This window comes from Protopterus annectens, chromosome 1.part1 (genome assembly GCF_019279795.1).
Source record: "Protopterus annectens isolate FY-2018-M chromosome 1.part1, PAN1.0, whole genome shotgun sequence".
NCBI classification, from domain to species: Eukaryota; Metazoa; Chordata; order Ceratodontiformes; family Protopteridae; genus Protopterus; species Protopterus annectens.
This window is the reverse complement of record NC_056726.1, coordinates 470,250,516-470,271,080: the sequence shown is the minus strand read 5'-3', so window position 1 is coordinate 470,271,080 and position 20,565 is coordinate 470,250,516. Positions and strand designations below refer to the sequence as shown.

The following is a 20,565-nucleotide window of genomic DNA, read 5'->3' as shown; positions in this document are numbered from 1 at the left end:
ACTAAGTAAATGATTTTTGAACTGTGATACAGAATCAGAATTGCCTCGACATAGTAATGCCTTGCTGAGTTTAATTTCCATTTTCTAGTATTTATTTTTTTTGGTAGTCACAAGAATTAAAGTGTAAACCAACTGTACTAGAAGTAGTGAATATAGAAATAGAGAGAAAGGAACTTGGAAGTGAGATCTTTAGAAAAGAGTAGGAACAAATTAAATAAAAGATAGAAATTGTGGGAACAGTATATGCAGAATAATGTTTTGGGGGAGGAATGATGTTTAAGGGAAGGCAGGAATAGAATGAGATGTAATGTTTGATAATGACTGTATGGAAGATTACAAGTTATGTGTAATGTTTGCAACTGAAAATATGTTAATATGGTTTGTTTTCATTTATATAAATATATGATTGCCTGTCATAATTGATAAGACAATAAAGAAGTTTCTTGTTAAAAAAAAAATTGAATTTGCAAGAGTTTTCTGGGTGTATTAAAATCAGATGTGCAAATTGGTAGGCTCTGGCTCAGTACTTGATTTCCAGTTTTAATGCTGGTGACAAGAATGACTTCTGCATCAGAAAACCTGTCAGAAAAGTTTCAGTGTACCATAGGTAGTAGAATTTTGATTCTGGAACTTAAATGACTAGTAGTTACAGCCAAGTGTTTAGTACGCTAGGAGGGCTTCAGCTGATATCCTGCATATGGATGCAGAAGTACTCAGCATCTGAGATGTCACAAACCCATAGCAAAAATAGGGAAGAACACTGTTAAATGATTGATCAATGACTTTGCATGCTGTGCTGTTTGTAGTGCTCCAACAAACTGCAGTCGCTGGTTATACAACAGTAAATTGCAAAAAGGTAGGTCCATCCTTGGAGGTGAGGAGCCCACCCATTGCCAGATTGACCCATTGATAAAGATAGTGTGAGAAGTAGTCAGCTTTCTGGAGGAAAATGACTCAAAGTGGTTGAGGTGGCATAGACCATGAAATGTCCAGGAAAAAAATGAAAATTAAGGTGCAAACTCAAATGAGGAAGAGAAGAACTGCTAGCCAGTTAGAAGTAATGATATTTGCAGTATGTACATAAAGGAAGGGCTTGGTTGGAAATGTGAAAGTTTTTCTTTACAGTAGCCATTGGCAAAAAACTGCTTCTGCCATTAACTGTGTGTATGTGTTACTTGGTAGGTATGGAAGCCCTTATGGTGGTTCTCACGAGCTTTGTCGTGATGGAGAAAGGAAATTTTGCCAGTAAGAATTACAGCAAGTAAGGATATAGGAAAATAGATGAAACTGGAATTTACTGGAGAGAATTACCAAAGGAACCAATGTTTTAGGAGCAAATGAGAGAAAGAGAGAGAGAAGATTAGTACATGAAACTTTTGTTGCTTCAGTGTACTGCCGCTGCTATTTACAGAAAAACAAGTGTTTTACAGGTTTGAAAGTAGTAAAACATTTATTGCCACCATGCAGTCATTGACCTGAAGCTAGGTGTCAACAGCTTTAAAAGCTATTACATAAAACTCTGGCATAGAAATGTCTACATGTGAAGCAGTTTCAAGTGTGTAACAGTTTTGAAGGTTGCTTTAGCTTCTCAGTGCTGTTTTGTGGTAGCAGCCACTGATTGCTGTTATGCTGTAGTGCAAGACTAGAGTTTAGCAGCACTTAGTGCTTACCAAAACTTTGTTAAACACCTTTCATATGTCAAAAAAGGTGGTTAACATCTTTTCCTGAATTGGAAGAAATTCTTTATTTGAGCTGCTCAATGATACTTGGATCCTTTTTCAAGCCCTATATCCCAAGGACTAACCTTCCTAAGCTCCATGTACAACAAGTTGGTTGTGATTGGAGACCCAATCATAATATTGTATTATACACAGTGCTGTGGCAAAAACCTTTGGAAGTATTATTATGATATTATATTAAAATGGTATACTTATTATGGAAGCAGAGAGTTTTATAAAGGAAATAGCAAGCATAAAAGTAATAGGTTGCAGCAGCATGAGCTAAATAAAGTAGCAAGGGGTAAAACTTAGGGAGACCATGGAGAAGCAGGTAGAAATGAAGTAAAGGAAAGAGTAGCAAGGACTTGAATAAAGGAGGCAGGTAATGTAATAGTTGGGCCTTGGAAGAGGTAAGAGGACATTGAGAGTGTAGTAGTACGATGGACAGCCTTAAGTACTGAGGGCTAAAGGCAGAAAAACACAGCATTATAGAGAAGGTCATATTGGGAAAGGAGAACAAGTGAACTGGACCAATTATACAACTATTGCAGGTCCAGTAGAGCAAACGTAAACCTGAGTGAGGTTTGCAAGAATTAAATGAATGTTTTAAACCATTGTATTTCTGTGCTTGTGACAAGAAATGGCATCCTTGAGATGTGAGGAGTAGGATATGCATTTTCTGATTAGCAAAATGAGAAGTTACAAATATTGAAGGAATGAGTCATTTAGTGGTGAAGTGTATAAAGATGCATCTTTGTTGATAAAGTACTAGCTTATGTAGTGGTAGTATCAAAATACTCTTTTCCATATTTGTTATGAACAATAAAATTAATTTATGGATGTGTTGTCCTATCAACCGAACATGTATTGAAATCAATTCAGCTGAAAACTAACTGCTCAAATGGAAAGAGGTCAGAATTTCCAATATTCCACCATGGAGGGGGAAGGGGGAGAATGCCTGCACCATTTCTTTGTACTTTTGTTTTTTCCTTCCTTGCACTTGACAGCCATCAGTCCTGCCTACTTGGTGTTGAGCCAGTTGGTCCTTAGTGAGTGGAGAGCTGACCGGAAGAGCCATCATCTAGGCAGCAACAAAGGGAGTTTGATCCCTTATATCCCGCCATTCTGCTGTCATTTCCTACCAGTTCTATCCTTGTTTCAGTCGGTTAAGCATCTGCCTTCACTCCCTCAGACCAAAGCCATTCATAATTAAAGACAGGTCCTAGTTGTCCTCAGACTGGGGAAATACTCTGTAGCCCCAAACTTCTAATTTCTCCCTTATGCTTTTGAGGAGGAAAGATTTTCTAATTGAAATTCCTAACCTCAGGTTTCATCTGAACAAAGTAAATTATGGTTGGCCATCAGCACAACCCAGAGGACCCAAGGCCTACTAAAAGGTTGGATGATTGAAGAGGAGTGGAGAGGGTAGCAGTGAGCAACCAGTGAGGAAGACAGCTTGATAGGTGCCACCATCTTGAGGGGTGTACAGTGCCAACTTATGAAGCAAGCACTTTTTGTAGGGAGGAAGACAGCCTAGTGTGTGTGCAACCCATGTGAGGGTGCACCGTTACCAGCTTGTAATGCAGGCTTGCTTGACTGCATGGGGTAACTTCCAGCTGCTGCAGTGCGCTGCTTAATGTGCCCAGGGGTATGCAGTGACTAGTTCTAGTGTGGCACTTGACCTCTGCCTGTAATAGAGATTGGTACAGCAGCAGCTTGAACTGCATCTCTTCCTCAAAAGTGGGCAGTCTATCAACAATTGCTCGCGCCCACCTCCTTTGTCATATTTTCCACCGGCTGGATTTCTACTCAAGTCCCAGTTGTCAGGGTTGTCATTATGGCTTTAGTCCTTCCCGCTGTGGAACCAACACCCTCTTTCTAATAAAACAATTGAAGGCCAACAAGCTTCAGATTCAGTTATATATTTATCAGTGAAGGTCCATTTTCTTAGCTACTCCTGACTGGTTTGACCAAGTGAACAGGTATTGTAATTTGTCAATTCACTTATAATAGAGGGTTATGGCAAATTTTTATTTGCATCATCCGGTATAATGTGCTGAAACTAAAGAGCTGCAGAGTACTCAAAATAACATGATGACAGGGAGAATGTAATCTGGTTCCAAATTCAGGATGCGGTACTGTGAGTGTACTGTAGAATCATTCACATGGTTTGTGTTTAGTTTTGCATTGTAATAATGTTATTAAATCAGATGCATTTCATGTTCAGGCCAATAGCCTTTCCCTCTACTGATGCTAAAGACATCTTTCTATTCAGACTGCAGCAGATTTAAAGTTGTATCTTATGTGCAACTAAAGCACTTCAAATGTTGTTTGGCATATAACTGGACCACAACTGATCTGTTAGAAATGCTTTCTGCAGCATTTTTCTGCTATTCTGTGTGGAAGTGTACTGTGTTTATGGGTATTGGGGAATATTGTTAGGAATAACTATTTAATCATGGCTTAGTCATGAAAATGAAAGAAGCACTTTGTAACATGGCATTAACTCCTTTTCATTTGGTAGGAAGCATAATGTCTTTGTTGAGGTGCTGACAAAAAATATATATATATATTAACCTAAACTTTGAGTCGCCATATAATCAGAATTCAAGTAAGCTACAAGTTGAAAGTAGTTTAGAGGTTTTTGTTGGAACTGCTCAGAAAAGTATGTTATGTAACTGTTGGGAAAATGCTACATTACATCATGTGTGCTATTGAACGCTTGTATAAATGAACAATATTTTCTGAAAAAAGAGCAGAAAGCAGCAGTGCTTCTGTTCACAAAGACCGAACTGGACTGAACTGCTGGTGTTGCTCACTGCAAAGTTATCTTGTGCTGGTCTTAGTGCAACAAGTTATATCAGCATTATAAAAGCCCGTAATGTTGCAAACACTGTTAAAATTTTCAAAATAAGCAGTTGATTTCTTTGAATGACTGTGTCTATGTGACAGCTCATTAAAAGGAAAAAATATAGCTCCAACTGTTTGGCACCAGGCTTTCCTGAGCATATCTATTGAGTGTTCTTGACATCTGGGGATGGAAGCTGATAATATGAAAACAGCTAAGCCCCTAGGAGAACACTGCAATGTAGCTAGACTGCTGTTCATGCATACAAGTTTGTATGCATAAGCATTTCATGTAAGAGGTCTTTAAAGTGGGGGCTGTTTGCTGGCTTTGTTATGCAACTTTTTCATTTTTAGTACAGATTGTGAAGCTTTGTTACAGCCTCTGTTTTTACAGGTTATGAGGCTGTAACTAAAGTGAAATATGGCTGGCCAGCTCCATGGCTAAGGGAAAGAACCCTCATTGCAACCCAGAGGACCTACAATTGACTGGCAGACTGGTGCTGGTGGAGGAAATGGTTGAGGAGGGTGAGAATGGGTAAACAGTAGAGGTTGCCCACCCTGTCAAGAGAGGCAGGCAGCCTGACCTGCAGCACTGTCTGCTTCAAGTAGAAGCTAGCTGAATTGTACTAGGAGTACATGGTTGATCCAGATTTCCGAAATTATCAATTGGTATTTCACCTGTATAATCAGGATCACTGCATGCAAGAAAACATGCACACCTCTAGGCCTGATATTATAGTATGCCTTGATGGCACATATAGCAGACTGCTATGGAATAGCTTTTAAGATCATTACAAAAATCCTCCATTGACGTGCTTATGATGATGTTATACCTGCAGCTAACTAGTCTTTCCTGCCTACTTTAATAGATAGGTCTTGATTTCTGGCTCCCTTTCCCTTTTCCAGGAATTGTCCAAATCTGGGAGAGTAAACCAGACACCTTGGCTAGAGAGAAGGGGAAGGGGTCATCAGGATTGCAGCAGGTTGTTATGATGCATGCTCCTTGCAGCTGAAGCATAGTGAAGAAAAGTAAGAAATGGTATTATGGTGCAAAATATTTTGCAGCATTAGTATAATTTAGAAAGTATACCTTATTACTGTACTAATGTGTCACTATTTACTAAGCTAATATCTCTCTTAATTTGCAGCACTGGCAACAGTAGAAGATTTTCAGATCCGTCCTCATGCACTTTATGTGCACTCTTATAAAGCACCTACATTCTGTGACTACTGTGGGGAGATGCTGTGGGGACTTGTACGACAAGGGCTTAAATGTGAAGGTATGCCATTTTCATAATTTGATTGCCTTTTTAGTCTTACTTGACCTGTCTAAATAATTTTAGTCATGGGATTTGCATTTCTTGGCATCTTACTGTTGATTGCATATGTTTGACTGTTCATTTTTTTCAGTATATCTGTAGTCATTCATAGTGCCCCTCCATTACTTAGGCAGAATTAAACAGGAAAACTGATCATCCATTATAGTATGACTTTTGAACAATAAATAGTTTTCATGTGAGCCATAACATACATTGTCCATGGGAATCGTACAAATAAATTGATATTCTCTGATTATTCCATTCACCCTCTACCAGTAAGTAAACTCAGAACATTTTATTGGTAGTTTTCAAAGGCAGTTCTTAACTAGCCTTTGAATATCTTCCAGATTTTCCTGTTGATCAGCTGACAGTAACTGAGCCTCACATCATCTGATATTTGTTTTTATAATGCTAGCAGAATTGCAGTAGTTAATTTGCAGAAATTTCTGTGCCGTGGGTGGCCTGATTTCTGGAATCCAGTTCAGATCTCTGGTATGGTTAACTTAGGGAGAGGGATTGGATGAAGAGCCTGGCAACCAGCTGTCCTAGCGTGTGTGGGGGGATTCAGGAGAAACTGATGCCAGTGTGACGTCTGGGGCAGGCAAAGAACTTCATAGGTGGCCTACATAAGGGAGTGGCAAGACGACATAATGTTCTGGTCACCCACTCCCCAAGCTAAGGATTCTGACTAACTCTGCATACATGATGATTCCCGTATGTCCCATATCCACTGATGTATAGATGTGTACCCCAAGGTTAACTCCCTAATTTGCTGGGGGGGGGGGCCCACCTGCAAATAGGGCTGTTTTGAAGATAGCCTGGTAAGAAGCAGTTGGGGGATGAAAAGTAAGGTTATATGGCAATCGGGGGATCTGCCAGAAGGTTAAGGTGGCTTGGTGAGAGCTGAGCAGAATTTAAATTCTTGCTGTCTGTAGCTGACATTCTGTAATGAGTATTCAGTAGTTTGAAGTTCAGATTGATTTTCAGAGCTTAATAGCATGGAAACAAATATTTTTCAGTGCCAGATTTTGGTTTGTACTGGTGAAGGATTGCACCCAAATGAAAGGAGAATAGAAAACGAAAATAAAAGAATGAGTAAGCATGAAGGATTACACACTTATGCAAACTTTGCAGCAGTCTACTTAAAACATGTAAGCATGTTATGAATAAGAAATGTGTATATAATTAGTGTTTGAGCTGTACATAATTCTTCCACATGTAGTTGTTAAGTTTTAATGGTCTTTTTACAAAATTTTTATCCATTTATTCACTAGAAACATAACTATTTTTATATATTGTAATGTTTCTGTAAATAGACATGCATTTTATTTTTTAAAAATCTGAATAAGTTCACTTGTAGTGTACTCTGATATTGTTCTTAGGCCTCAGAGTCTGTAGCTTAGCTGTAGCTGTGGCAAAATAAACAGCAATTGATGTGGTCCCCTCCCCCTTAAAGGGTTCCTGAATGAGAAATAGCACTTGTCTGTGTATGTATTTTCAGTGAAGTAGAATGTCAAGAAAAAGCAGCTGTGTCCATATGCATGAGATGTTATTTATAACTGTCATTAATCAGAGGAGTACGAGTCATTTATCCATTCATAGCCGCCATTTTATCCTATTCAGGGTCACAGTGGAGCTGGAGCCTGTTTAAGCACTCTGTGGATCTAGCACAGAGAACTAATGCAACATGAAATAGCATGTCTTTTGAGACAGACATGCTTATACAGTTTTGGAGGATCATCATTTCACCTACTAAATGTGTTTGGGAAGTGTGCTGGAAAGTGGAACACCTTACAAAACTCGTAGACATAAGGACATGCCGGCTACACACAGAAGGCTCCCCAACTAGGAGTCAACCCAGAGAACCAAGCACTTTGAGGCAACAATATTGATCTCTTCACCAACCTCCAAGATATGGTCTGTGCACTGTATGTCATGTGCTCAGAAAAATGAGCAAGGCAGCCCTGGATCAGGTGTGAGGCAGACGAAAGTTAAAACAAGCAATCTGGGGAAACTAACAGCAACTTAGAAGAGGAGAATGATTTTTTGCACCAAGTATCTGGGGGAAAACAGTGTAGAAAGTGGAGGTATTTTATATTGAAACATTGAGGGGGAAAATAATTTAAGAATATGTAAGTTGTTTGGTAAAACCACAGAGTAGAGAAGTATACACTAAAGGCAGTATAAATTGACATTTTTGAGGGCAACTCAAAGTTGTATTCCAGAGACATATATGGGTACATAAACTGCAAGGCAGGACTATCAAAATGGTTATTGAATTCAGTACAAGATTAAAGAGAAGTTAAGATAGCTAAATACTGTACCCTGCTTATCAGTTTTTTAGTACATAGAGCCTGCAATTACAATTCAAATTTAAAAAAGATAACTTTGTTAAGCACTTCTCCGACATATAGTGTTTAAAGATGTGTAGCACACCTTTCAGTGCTGTTAAGCTCTAGTTTCTCACTAGTGCATTAACAGCTTCCAGTGCAGAACAGTTTCCAAAACATTCTCACATCTTTAAATTTGTAATACACTCTGCTGCACACAAAAAGAAGAGAAAGAAAGTGTAGCAGAGTAAAATGGCTATCAGCTTTGAAAGTTAATTTGAGGGGAAACTTATCACTGCCATACAGACAGTGGTCATTATGTGTTCAATGGCTTTTAAAGCTGTAAAACATGTCACACTCCCACACTTTTTTCTTTAGCTAGTAGAATATTGGATAGCTAATGCTCCATGTGCCACAAGGAATAATGTTTTTGGGTCTGTCCAGTATTAAGCAACTTATCAGCTCTTGACGTTTATGCTATGATTTACCTCAAGTTTTACTTCACTCCATTCTCAAGGCAAATTTCTTGAGGTGGTAATAATAATAGTAATGTCAGTATCAATATGTCAAGCAGGTAAGCTCACTGGGCACACAGTCGTTTTTCAGGGTTGATGTGGGATCAGTGTCTGGTTACGTGACTTTCTCAAGGTCACACAGAAGGCAAACAAAGGGCAGGGGGAATCAAACCCTGTACCACAAGAACTGAAACTTGGAATCTTAACCTCTGCAACAACTGTGAGATATCCGTATCTTGAACACATACCTAATTGGCTGTAATCAGAGACAAGATCGTAATCCCCTCTGTTAGTGCTGAATAACTGAGTTTCAGCATTAGCTGTTTCCTTCCCTTGCCAACTGTAATGAAATTAAATAAGGACATTACTAATTGGTTCAATTTATGTGAATATTACCTCAGTTGGTTGCACTTGAGGACAGTATTTTTTGCAGACCCCACCCTGTCAAAAATTACACAGTGGGGGTGGCTTTTGGGATAGCCAAATGTGGCGTCTAAAAATCGGCTTAAAGTACAGTGCATGAATGGATTCTTTCACGTAGTAGTAATGCTGATGCTACTTATGCTGATCAGTGTTTTCAAGACTGATGACTAACGATCTGAAACAAGAGAACACACACACTTTTTTATGCTGAATTAGATGACACACACTTTTTTATGCTGAATTAGATGTGGGGTTGTTGTATCAGTTATTTTTTCCCCTAGAAAGAACAGGACTAAAGTTTATAATGGCTGAGTTATGGCCACTTTATAGGCTACTTTCTATGGTAAGATATTCCAATTGGATGGATAGCAGACATATCGCAGATGCTTACCTAGAAGAATTTAATTGTACTATGTGTTTAAATTCATGATATGTTTGCGCCTTGTGTTTCGGTAGTACATAGTATTTTTTCTCAGTATGAGGACAATATTCCTTTCATCCATAAATCTTCTTTGAGATACTCCCTTCAGATAATTTCTCGAATAATGACTTTGTAAACACCATATTTAACATCGTTAACATGGACTCAAAATAATCAGTTGTATTCGTCAAAACTAATGCCGCACCTCTATCTGCCTTCATGATGCAAATGTTCTTATTTGATGATAAAGCATGAAGAGCTTCTTCTTATTCAAGAGAAAGATTAAAACTTCTGTTATTGAGTAATAATCTAATATCTTCTTGAAAACACATTCACAGGCCTTAAGAACAATTTTAGATTGAAAAGACTTTACTAAGAGGCTTAATTTAAAAATATTGTTAAAAAATAAACTTACCAATAAGCCAATGAATTGTATAGTGCCTAGTGTTTATTTTTTAATCCTGCATTGGACCCTGCCATTCAGGCCTTTGAATGTATTCATATCATGAAAGGGATATATATATGCATGAATATTTTCATGTACCGTATCCAACAGTGGGAAGATTTGTGGGATCCCTAAAATTAAGATTCTGCCACTAAGACCAATTGTAACTGGTCAGAGTTATAAATTGAATGGGGCTTCTAATTTTGGATACGCCATGCATGATGAAGTCAAGGTGAAGACTTCATTCATTAGAGAGAGCAGTCACTTTCTTAAACTTGTATATATATGCATGTGTCTATGTAATGTATATACAGTATGTGTGTAATGTGTGTGTATACATACATACACCCCCACACACACACACACATACATATATGTGTGTGTGTGTGTGTGTGTGTGTGTGTGTGTGTGTGTGTGTGTATAAATATATATATATATATATATATATATATATATATCTATAGGGGTCATCTTCAGTTGATCGAACTTTTAAAAGTTTGAAGCTCATATGGCCGAGACCATATGATCGAACTTTTAAAAGTTCGAACGGACTAAATGGAGATCCCTGTACAGTGTGGAACAGGAAGATTTCCATTTTACGCAGTGTAGTGCTATCTCGGAGTTGGTATATTTAAGTAGCAGGGGGTGTTTATTTATTTTTTTTGTTCAGTGTTCGAACTTTTGAATGTTCGATGTTATGGTCTCGGCCATATGAGGTTCGAACATTTAAAAGTTCGATCTCCTCCTGAAGTAGATCCATATATAGATATAGGACAGCGCTGTGGTGCAGCTTGTAGCATTGTCACCTCACAGCAAGAGATTCTCTGGTTCTATTTTCTGCTGCAGTACCTTCTGTGCGGAGTCTGCATGTCCTCCCTGCATTCATCTGTTTTCTCTAGGTACTCCGGTTTCCTACAACGTTACAAAGACATGCATCTGGAACACTCCACCCCACCCCCCTCCGTGCCTCTGCTGAAAATTGACTTTGTTCCAAGTCGAACTTTCCCAGTAAATAAATGTTAAATAAATAAATATATATATAAATCTCCCATGATGTATGAATTGAGCTGGTACCTAATTTGCTGATGCAAGGTAATCAGTATTCATTGGGGGGGGGGGGGCCTCTTTTTAGGAGAATGTTTAGATCAAGTGCTTAGTATTTTTTTTTTTTTTCCATATTTGAAAACAAATATATCCTCAACAAAGAGAGTAGTGATGTGAGCCAGTATGGCTCCCAGTTACACTAATTTAGTTATGGTGCTTTGGGAGGAAAACATTTTTAACCCATAGCCTATTGTGTTCTGCTGTTAAAGAATACAGTATATTTATAGATTTTTTTCTGTGAACAAAAAGGAAATACAAATTAATACAGTTTTTGGATTTTATGAAAACCAAATACCAGTTTTTTGGATTTTTACTTGTGTGTAATATCAGTTCAGTTATTTATTTGGGTGTGAAAGTTAAGTGGGAGAGTGTACAGTTATTTATAAAAACTGGGCAAGTATCATTATAATCAACCCTTTTTTCCCATTCTCTGCATGGGGTTGAGTGTTCTGTCAACTGTCACCCTCTGTCTTGATTTAATGCCACTCTTACCTTCTTTGACAGTTATGCCTGACTGTTTGTTGCAGATGGTCTCTTACATAATCCATCCATTTCTTTGCTGGAAGCCCTCGTTTCTTTTTGCTGTCTTCCATCTTCCTGTCTTTTCCAAATCTTCTCCAGGTTGCCTTCTGCTTTTCCTGCACATGGGCCTGAACCACTGTAATCTGTTCTGTTTGACCTTCTGTCCAGTTGACGCTGCTTGTGCTTTTGCCCTAATATCCTCATTTCTTTGTTTTGTCCCATAGTGTGCATCCTAACACTCATCTCAAGCAGTTCATCTCTATCACCTCTAACTTAAACTGCTCTGGTTTCACTGCACAGTTTTCTCTACCATGCAGTAGTACTGGTCTCATCAATGTCTTGTGCAGACCTTATTTTTCAGTTTCTTTGTCATTTTTCTGTCATACACTACTTTTGACACACTGTGTCAGTTGGCTGCAGCTCCTCTAATTCTAGTTTCAACCTCTTTGTTCAGGCTTCCCTTCTCAGCCACCAAGGTACAGTCTTATTTCTACTCCATTTTCTCCAATGCATTTGCCATGTTTGCATTCCATTCCACTGTTCTTTGCTGAAGTTCTTGATCAGAGTGCTTGCAATACAATATTGTCTGTATACAGGAACTTTATTTTTCCTCTCTGACCTGTTTTCTAATGTAATCCATCGCCAGTATGAACAGCAGAGGGCTCAGAGTTTGAACCCTGATGCACCCACTCCTACTGGAAATGCTTCTGTGAATTTGAAAATTGTACTTGTTTCAATGGGTCCTTGTACATAATGAACTCTAATGCTGCCAGTGTTTCTGGGACTTTGAATTATCACAGGACTGCCCAAGTCGGCTTTCTTTGGACCTTGCCATATGTTTTCTCCATGTCTAGAAATGTCCAGTTGGACTCTTTCCTGATCTCTAGCTTCTTCTTAACTGTCTGTGTCACTGCAAACATCAGGTCAGTTGTGCTGCATCCTAATCTGAATAGGTAGGTTGATAGGCAGGTACTAGGCTATCAGCCTGAAGGCATTTATAAGCCTAGCCGGAATGTGTTGGCTTTCGCTGCCCCCTTAGATTAGTTCATTGTGCCTTTGTCCAGCAGAGCCATTGACGTGATCCCTGGAGTAAACTTTCTGTTTCCCATCCACTCGTCAAGGTTTCTCTTGAAGAGGGTTACCGAGGAGCTCTGCCTAATGTAGATTGGAATCTTGTTCCAGAGCATGGGAAGTCTCTGGGACAGGAACCTATCCCTCCAGCATGTCCTATTTATTGTTCTGGTGAGGTTTAGATCCCTGGAGCATGTGGCTTGAAGGGATATGGTTTTCTTTAGGTGGAGCATGTCCATCAATTCTGGGTTGGGCATGGCCTTGTATGTCAGGCAGAGATCATCTCTGAGTAGGCGGTATGCAACCAAGTACAGCTGGAGTTTCTTCAGTCATGCTGCATAGGGCATCTGCTTGAGGCCAGTGATCATCTTGGTGAGGTACTTCTGTGGTCTTTCCAGTTGTTGCCAAATAAGGCATTGCACTCTATGATGGGTCTGATGAGTGATGCGAAGAGGGGCCCAATGACCTCTTTCAATCTGATGCAAACCCTTTTGTGATTAGGTGGGCCACATAGAAGGATTTTCTAACCACTTTGGCAGTGTGATTATCAAAGGAGAGGTTACTATCTACTTGGGTCCCCAGATCCCTTATTACGTCTTCCATTTTTAGGGGGCTACCACCTATGTGGTAGTTTTTGGGTACTTTGTTTTTTCCAAAGGGGATGACTGTGCACTTTTTGGCATTTAGCTTGAGGCCATAGTTTTGACACCAGGTATCTGTCTCAGTGAGACCCTTTTGGAGGATGTCTGTGTCAGCCGGAGAGTCGGTTATAGCCCCTAGTTTGCAGTCGTCTGCGAACTTGGTCAGCCATAGTCCTCTTGTGCTTGCCTGTACCTCTGAGAAGTATATGCCGAACAGGAGGGATCCTAGGACTGAGTCCTGGGGAATGCCACTTGTAACCGGTTTAGAGTCAGACCTAGCTCCTGCAACGTGGGTTCTGTCCATGAGCCAGTTGGCAACCCATCTCATGACGTAGGGGTTTATGTTCAGGCTGGTGAGCTTGTCTATAATACCTGAGTGGGGAATGATGTCGAAGGCCTTTGCGAGGTCTAGGTATGCTGTGTGGACCACCTTTCCCTTGTCTATATCCTTGGTAACTGTCTCAAAGAAGTCCACCAGGTTTAGGAGGCATGATTTTCCCTTACTAAAGCCGAACTGGATAGGGTCCAGTGTTTGGAGGTTCCCAGTGTCTCTGTTAATGAGATCCATGATGATGTGCTCCATAGATTTGCAGCTAGTATACAGCTCAGCAAGCTCCTGCTTGGTGCCCTGCAGAGTTCAACAGCAGCAGAGAGACTTTGGAGTGATTAAGTATCATTTTTCTGTATTTTCTTGCTGCCTTTAGCTAATTCCACCTAAACTCTGAACCCTGAACTCTGCAGGGCACCAAGCAGGAGCTTGCTGAGCTGTATACTAGCCCAATCCAAAGTGCTTGTCTGCCATCTTACTTTCTCCTACTCTGCATATGTTTCAGTCACCTTCTCTGGAACGTTCATGCAGTGTGATAACCGTTTGATACCTGTATACTGCCCAGAGTTGTGTATGTCCCCTTTGTTCTTGTACACTGACACCAGTGTGCTTATTCTGCAGAACATCAGGGATTTCTGTCCATATGATGAGTACCCTCAGGAGCCATTTCTCCCCAACTTACCCAACATCTTGATCATATCTGCTGTGACCACATCTGAGCCTGCTGCTTTCCCTGACTTCATTTAGTTAATGCTGGTTCTTGTAGGCTGGGCTCTCCCTCTTCTTTCATCATAGATTATGTCTGGGGCAGTACATATTTTGTGGAGATTTCTTAATTCAGAAATGCTGAAAATACTTTTTCCATCTGCCTTTGAATTCCTGTGGACTGGTAGCAGGTTGTTGCTGGCATCTCATATGAAAGGTGTTTCACTATATTTATCTTTCTGTCTTTGCCTTCAAACTTGATAGTTTCTTTGTGCCATGTACTGAGCCACCCTCCAGAAGCTGGTAGAGTGCCTCTAATGCCTTGCTCTTCACTATTGCAGCTGCTCTCTTAGCCTCTTTGTTAGCCAGCCAGTATTCCTTCATAGCCTGGTCTGTCTTTTCTAGCTTCTACTTTTTCCTGCACTCCTTCATTCCCTTGATAACTTCCTGGACTTTTTCATTCTGCCATGAGCATTCTGTATGTACTTCTTTCCATACATGGCTCAGACTCGTATCTGTTCTGTAGTCCTTACACATGTTTTTTTGAGACACTGCCATTCTTCAGCCCTATTTCCACTTGTTCAGCTGTTAAGAGCCCTGAGTGATTTTTTGAACTTTTGCACTTTCTATACAGTCAGCTCTCAAGTCTTCAGTCTAGTCTCTGCTTACCCCAGAGCCTTCTCTGATCACTACTTGCAAGTGATTGTGGGTAACCAGTGGTTTATGCTGTGGGCCATCTGTTTCTCTGGAGATTACTTTGCAATCACTGATTCTACCCCAGTGTCCTTTCCTAACTAGGAGGAAGTAACCTGAGCTGCAAGTTGGCCACTCTTGTATGTAATCTTGTGACTGTTGGTTACTGAACCATTTGTTGGCTACCATCAAGTCATTTTCCAGACAGAAGTGCAGGATGACCTCTCCTCCTTTATTCTTGTTGTCTCACCCATGTGGACCCAGGCAGCCCTAATATCCTGTTATTTCTGTCCCGATATGTGCATTGAAGTCCCCCATTATCAACACCAGCTCATGTTCTCCTGCTTTATCTAATAGTTCCTGCAACTGATGCCTGAATACCTTCTTTTCCTTGCTGTCACAACCCTATTGTGGGGCAAAAGCTGAGATTATGAATACTGCATATCTTTACTTTTGGAGTCGGATTGCCCTGAGTTTGTCAGTAATTCTAATAACATCTCTCATTATCTTCTGAAGCCTCTTCCCTCACCACAATTCCCAGACCATTTCTAGTTTGCCCTCTATGAGTGGTAGACTCTGGATCCCAACTCAAGTGGATTTACTACACTACCTTTCTGTCATGTCTCATCTGCAGTCTCATCCCTTTGATATATAGGATGTTCAGCCTCCTGCAAACCATCATGTTATCCACTTTCAAATTCCATCCTGTCAGTGAACCTGTATTGAGTTTAGCAGTCCTTAGTTCATGTTTGGCAGATTGATTTGGTTTTACTGCTAGCTTTCGCTCAACAGACCTGTTCCAGGTATCTCAAGTTGAGCAACTGGACATTGGTTGGGCAGTAGCTTGTTGACCCAGGGCAGTAAGGCACGTAGACCCCTCCCACCATTAACATGTGTCCCTGGAGTAAGCTGGGTCCTCAACTCACTGATTATTGGCAAATACCCATGCCCATTTTTAGCGACATTAGGCAATGTGACCATATCACCTAGAACCAATGTTTAGCTGTTGAGTGTCTAACCCTGCCACAGCATGCAGTCTGTGATCCGTCTCCTCTTATCTGGAGGATATTGTGCCCCACAGTTAAGACCCACAGTGATTAATCTGTATGAGTGAGCGATAAGCAACACTCGCCTGCTCATCAGGGAAGAGATTGAGTAACACTGTACATTATCGAAGCATATATATATATATATATATATATATATATATATATATATATATATATATATATATATACACACACACACACACACACACACACACACACACACACACATATTATCAATAAAAATGTAGGTAAAACAAATAAGAGCTCATCATCTTACTACAGAAAAGGTAGAAATGATAGACTTCTTATAGCTCAACATGAAAGATTTAGTAATAAAATTGTACCCCAAGGAGGTAATTAAGAAAGCTGCAAGTTAGACTTCTGAATGCCTTATAAGGTAATAAAACATGGGATTGGAAAACAGCTATGCCATTTTTCAGTAGGCAGTGCAGAGATCAAGAAAAGTATTTAACAATTGTGATATTAAAGCTAATGAGGAAGTTCATGAAGTTTAGGGGACACAGTGTTTTGAATATAGAAACTGAGAACAAAAAGTACCATCAGGTAGGGTGGGAACTTTTAAGTGTACAAGTTGAAGCTCATGATGTCTTATTTTGACCCATGTGTTAAGCCCAAAATAAACTCTAAAGCAGAGGAGGAACGAGGTTTAAAAGAAGGCAGGATTTGAATGAGCTATGTAATGTTTGACTGACGATGACTGGATATATTATAAGTGATGTACAATGTTTGCAGCTACAGTTGTGTCATCATGGTTTGTAATGTATAATGTTTGCAACTCAGATTGTGTCTGTATGGTTTATTTTCATTTATATAAATGTAAGATTGTCTATGTCATACATGATCTAATAAAGATGTTTAAAAAAAAACAAACCTAAAAGGAAACCACACTGGTAGAACTCTAACCTTTAATAGGTATATAACAAAAGGGAAAAAAGTCAGGGCTTAAATCAGGAAGAACAATTCCCATAATGATAGGAGCTCTCTAATTAAACTAAACGGGAAACTAAAAGGACTAATCAAGTCCAGTAAGGCCAGTTATGAGATCAAGATAGGCTCACAGGCTAAAGGCAACCACAAAGCCTTCTACAGCTATATCCGAAACCTCAAAGGTAGCGAACTAGGGTTGCCACCCCTCTGTTTTTTTTCCGGACTGTCCGGAAATCAAACATTCTCCGGTAGTCTGGAAAACACTGTACAAACTCCGATATTCTGTTTCAAAAAGGAAACAGACTATCTGAGTTTGTAAACTGGCTGATTTACTATGATTTTTTTTAACATAAAAGCATAGTAAATCAGCCGAAAGCAGGCAGCAGGAACAGAGAGAGAGAGAGAGCGTTCCTCACCGAGTGATGTCATCGTGACATCACAAAATGGGTGGACTGTGGGTGGGGAGGGGTGGGAAGGGCAGGGTTACTGATGACACGAGGGGTGTGGCTTTACTCCGGTTTTAGCCACAATGAAAGGTGGCAACCATACAGCGAACATCAGTGTACTGAACTGATGGTCAGTGGTGCCACCTTCACTGAGCAGAATGACTTTGCAAATTTGCTGGCTGACAAATTCATCTCATATTTCTCCTCCTCCTCCCTTCATGAAATACCTACCGGCATAATCCACACGCTCGCCAAGGCCAGGACTTGCTCATAGTTAGTGACCAAACACAGCTCCAATGGACCCCATAATATCCCAAGAGTCCTCCTAAATAACATGAAGCATGGCCCATCAGGACAACTTAAGTTATGCTTCAGCTGTAGCCTGAAAACAGGCTTTGTACCACAACAGTGGAGGACTGCGATGGTTATCCTACTAGACAAAGGTGGACCATCAGCTGACCCCAGAAACTACAGCGCTATTAGTCTGACTAGTCTGTCATGCAAAATCATGGATTGTATTATCCTGGAAATGATTAACAAAGACTTGGGCAACTTTCAGACACTGGACCCAGCCCAGTTTGGCTTTGTCAAGGGAAGGTCATACCTATTAAACCTGCTGGACTTTGAGAAGGTCACCAGGGCAATGGATGAGTGGAAAACTCTGCACACTGCCTACCATGACCTAACGTTCAATACAATAACTGTTGACAAATTCACTAAACTGGGCATAAACTCCTACATAACTTGTTGATTTGACAGCTGGCTCACAGGCAGGACCCAGGAAGTCAAGATTTCAAAGACCATTTCCACTAAGAGACCGACCTGGGTGCTTTTCTCTGGAGGCAGGGAGGGGGCACAGTGTCTGCACCTGGAAGTCTGGGCATCCGTCATAAGATTCCTGGGTGCATAGGGTCATGTCCAAAGGCAGTTTCATACCATTTTCTCAAACCCCCCCCCCCATACAAATAAGGAAGATACCTGATGTTCCACCCAGTTAGGGGGATGCAACAGCTCTGGAGGTAAGAAGACTGCTAGAAAGAGTGTCATCCAAAAAGTCCCCCCAGACCAGATAGGATCCATAATTTACTTAAGTTTCTTTAGTGGCAAAGAAGACAGGAGACTTGAGACCCAAATTTCAGATGGTGGTGGTTCAGTCCATTCTTCCACTGTTACGAAAGAATGATTGGATGTGCTCTATGACATCAAAATGAACAGGAGCTCCAGAAGATGTCTGCAGTTATGGCTGGGAGATGATCATTATCAATTCAGAGCACTGCCCTTTGGTCTCATCACAGCCACCAGAGTGTTTACCAAATGCATAGCAGTGGTAACAGCTCATCTAAGACTGCTAGGATTCTGGGTGTTTCTGTACCTAGACAACTGGCTCCTGTGTGGTTCAACCAGGACTCTACTTCCCCAACCAAGGGACTACTTGTTCCAGTTGTGCCATCATCTGGGCAGCATTGTCAGCTACATAAATTGCATCTCATGCCTGCACAGAACTTGGAGTTTTTAGGTGCTCATGTAGATACGATCAATCAGATTGTGTCTCTGCCTCTAATAAGAGTACAAACTCTTAAATTCCAGGTAAAGTAAGTGGTCTTGCATTCCTTTTCTCCAGCAAGACTAGTTTTGCAAGCCTTTGGGTCAATAGCTGCAGCAATAACTGTAGTTACATTGACCAGATATCACATGCAGATTCTACAGTGGACCCTATCAGTTCAGTGGTCTGTTCTTCGACAGCCCTTATGCACTCCATCTACGATTACACAAATTGGCAGAAAAGGCCTCCATCAGTGGATCTGTTCAAGCAAAACATCTCAGAGCCTCCCTTTTGTTTTACCTCACCTAGTGGCCACGGATGCCTCCCATCTTGGACAGGGGCATTTCTTGGGAAGGACAGTCCATGGTACATGGCCCCCTCAAGAGGCCAATTTGCGTATCAATGTCCTGGCGATGAGAGCTGTCCTCCTAGCCTAAGATGCTCCCCCCTCTGGGAAAATTGCAATCCAGTCAGACAATATGTCTGTAGTCTGGCACATCAGCAAACTGGCGGGAACCAGCTCTTATCTTCTTTGTTGTGAGGCTCTGAGAATGTGGGGGTGGGCAATCCTTTACAGTCCCATTCTCATTGTAATGCATATACTAGGAAAATCCATTGTGCTTGCAGACAAACTAAGCTGGTCCATTCTGATACCTTATGAGTGGTCTCTCAATGTCAAATTGACGGAAAGAATTTTTTGTTGATGGGGCCAACCATGTTATAATCTCTTTTTCTTCCCCCTGTCAACAAGTGCAGTAGGTTTTTCACCCTGACCCCTCCTCCAGAGGAGGCACTGACAGATGCTGTAGTCATACCTCTCAACCGTACCGAATTCCTCGGCAAATACCGATTTTGAGGGCAAAATATTGGGGTGCCACGAATTCACGAGTGGCACCTTTAATTTCTGAGTTTAACAGTTTTTTTTAATTTGCTGCTGAAGTCATCGTGTGCGATGACATCAACTTCAACAGGTAGGCAAGACAGCCTGTCAGAATGCAGAGCCACTCATTATTAGTGTACTTCATTTAGTTTAACTTGTAGAGAAAGCGCCAGTGCGCCGCGCCACGTGTTTTATTCAAGCAGTGCAGCACAGACAGCATAGCATATATTTTTCTTCCTCCAGAGTCCAGGTAAGGTAAAAAGAAAAGACTGTAAGGCTTATTGCCTTATGTACATGTGAGAGAAACTTCAGCACTCGGCAGTTCTTAATGTGCGAGAAGTAGAACGGCAGTCTCCAAAAGTGTAATACTACTATGTATTTGCATATTGCTTGCTTCTGTTAAGGTGCAGGAAGTGTATTGCTTTTTTTATGGTTAAGCTGGCCTGAAATGAGAGGCGGCAGTTCCAATGTGCGAAACCGAGAACAGCAGTCTGCAAAAGTGTATGTATTGTTTGCTTGTCTGTTAAGCTTCTAATTCTGTGCAGAAAGTGCCCCATTACAAGGAAATGTGTTTCTTATTGCAATGCTGCTGGTGGTTCAGGTTTTTGAAACCTTCC

At 40.6% G+C, this 20,565-nt stretch overlaps 1 protein-coding gene across 2 annotated transcripts in view; it reads left to right on the top strand.

The window, feature by feature from the left end:
• LOC122805884 (serine/threonine-protein kinase D3) overlaps positions 1–20,565 on the top strand; it is a 2,410,388-nt gene that overhangs the window by 1,004,317 nt on the left and 1,385,506 nt on the right. For both annotated transcript variants that reach the window (XM_044076135.1, XM_044076141.1), the window contains exon 4: positions 5,714–5,845. In XM_044076135.1, the coding sequence (XP_043932070.1) occupies positions 5,714–5,845 (132 nt within the window). The remainder of the gene's footprint in view (positions 1–5,713; positions 5,846–20,565) is intronic.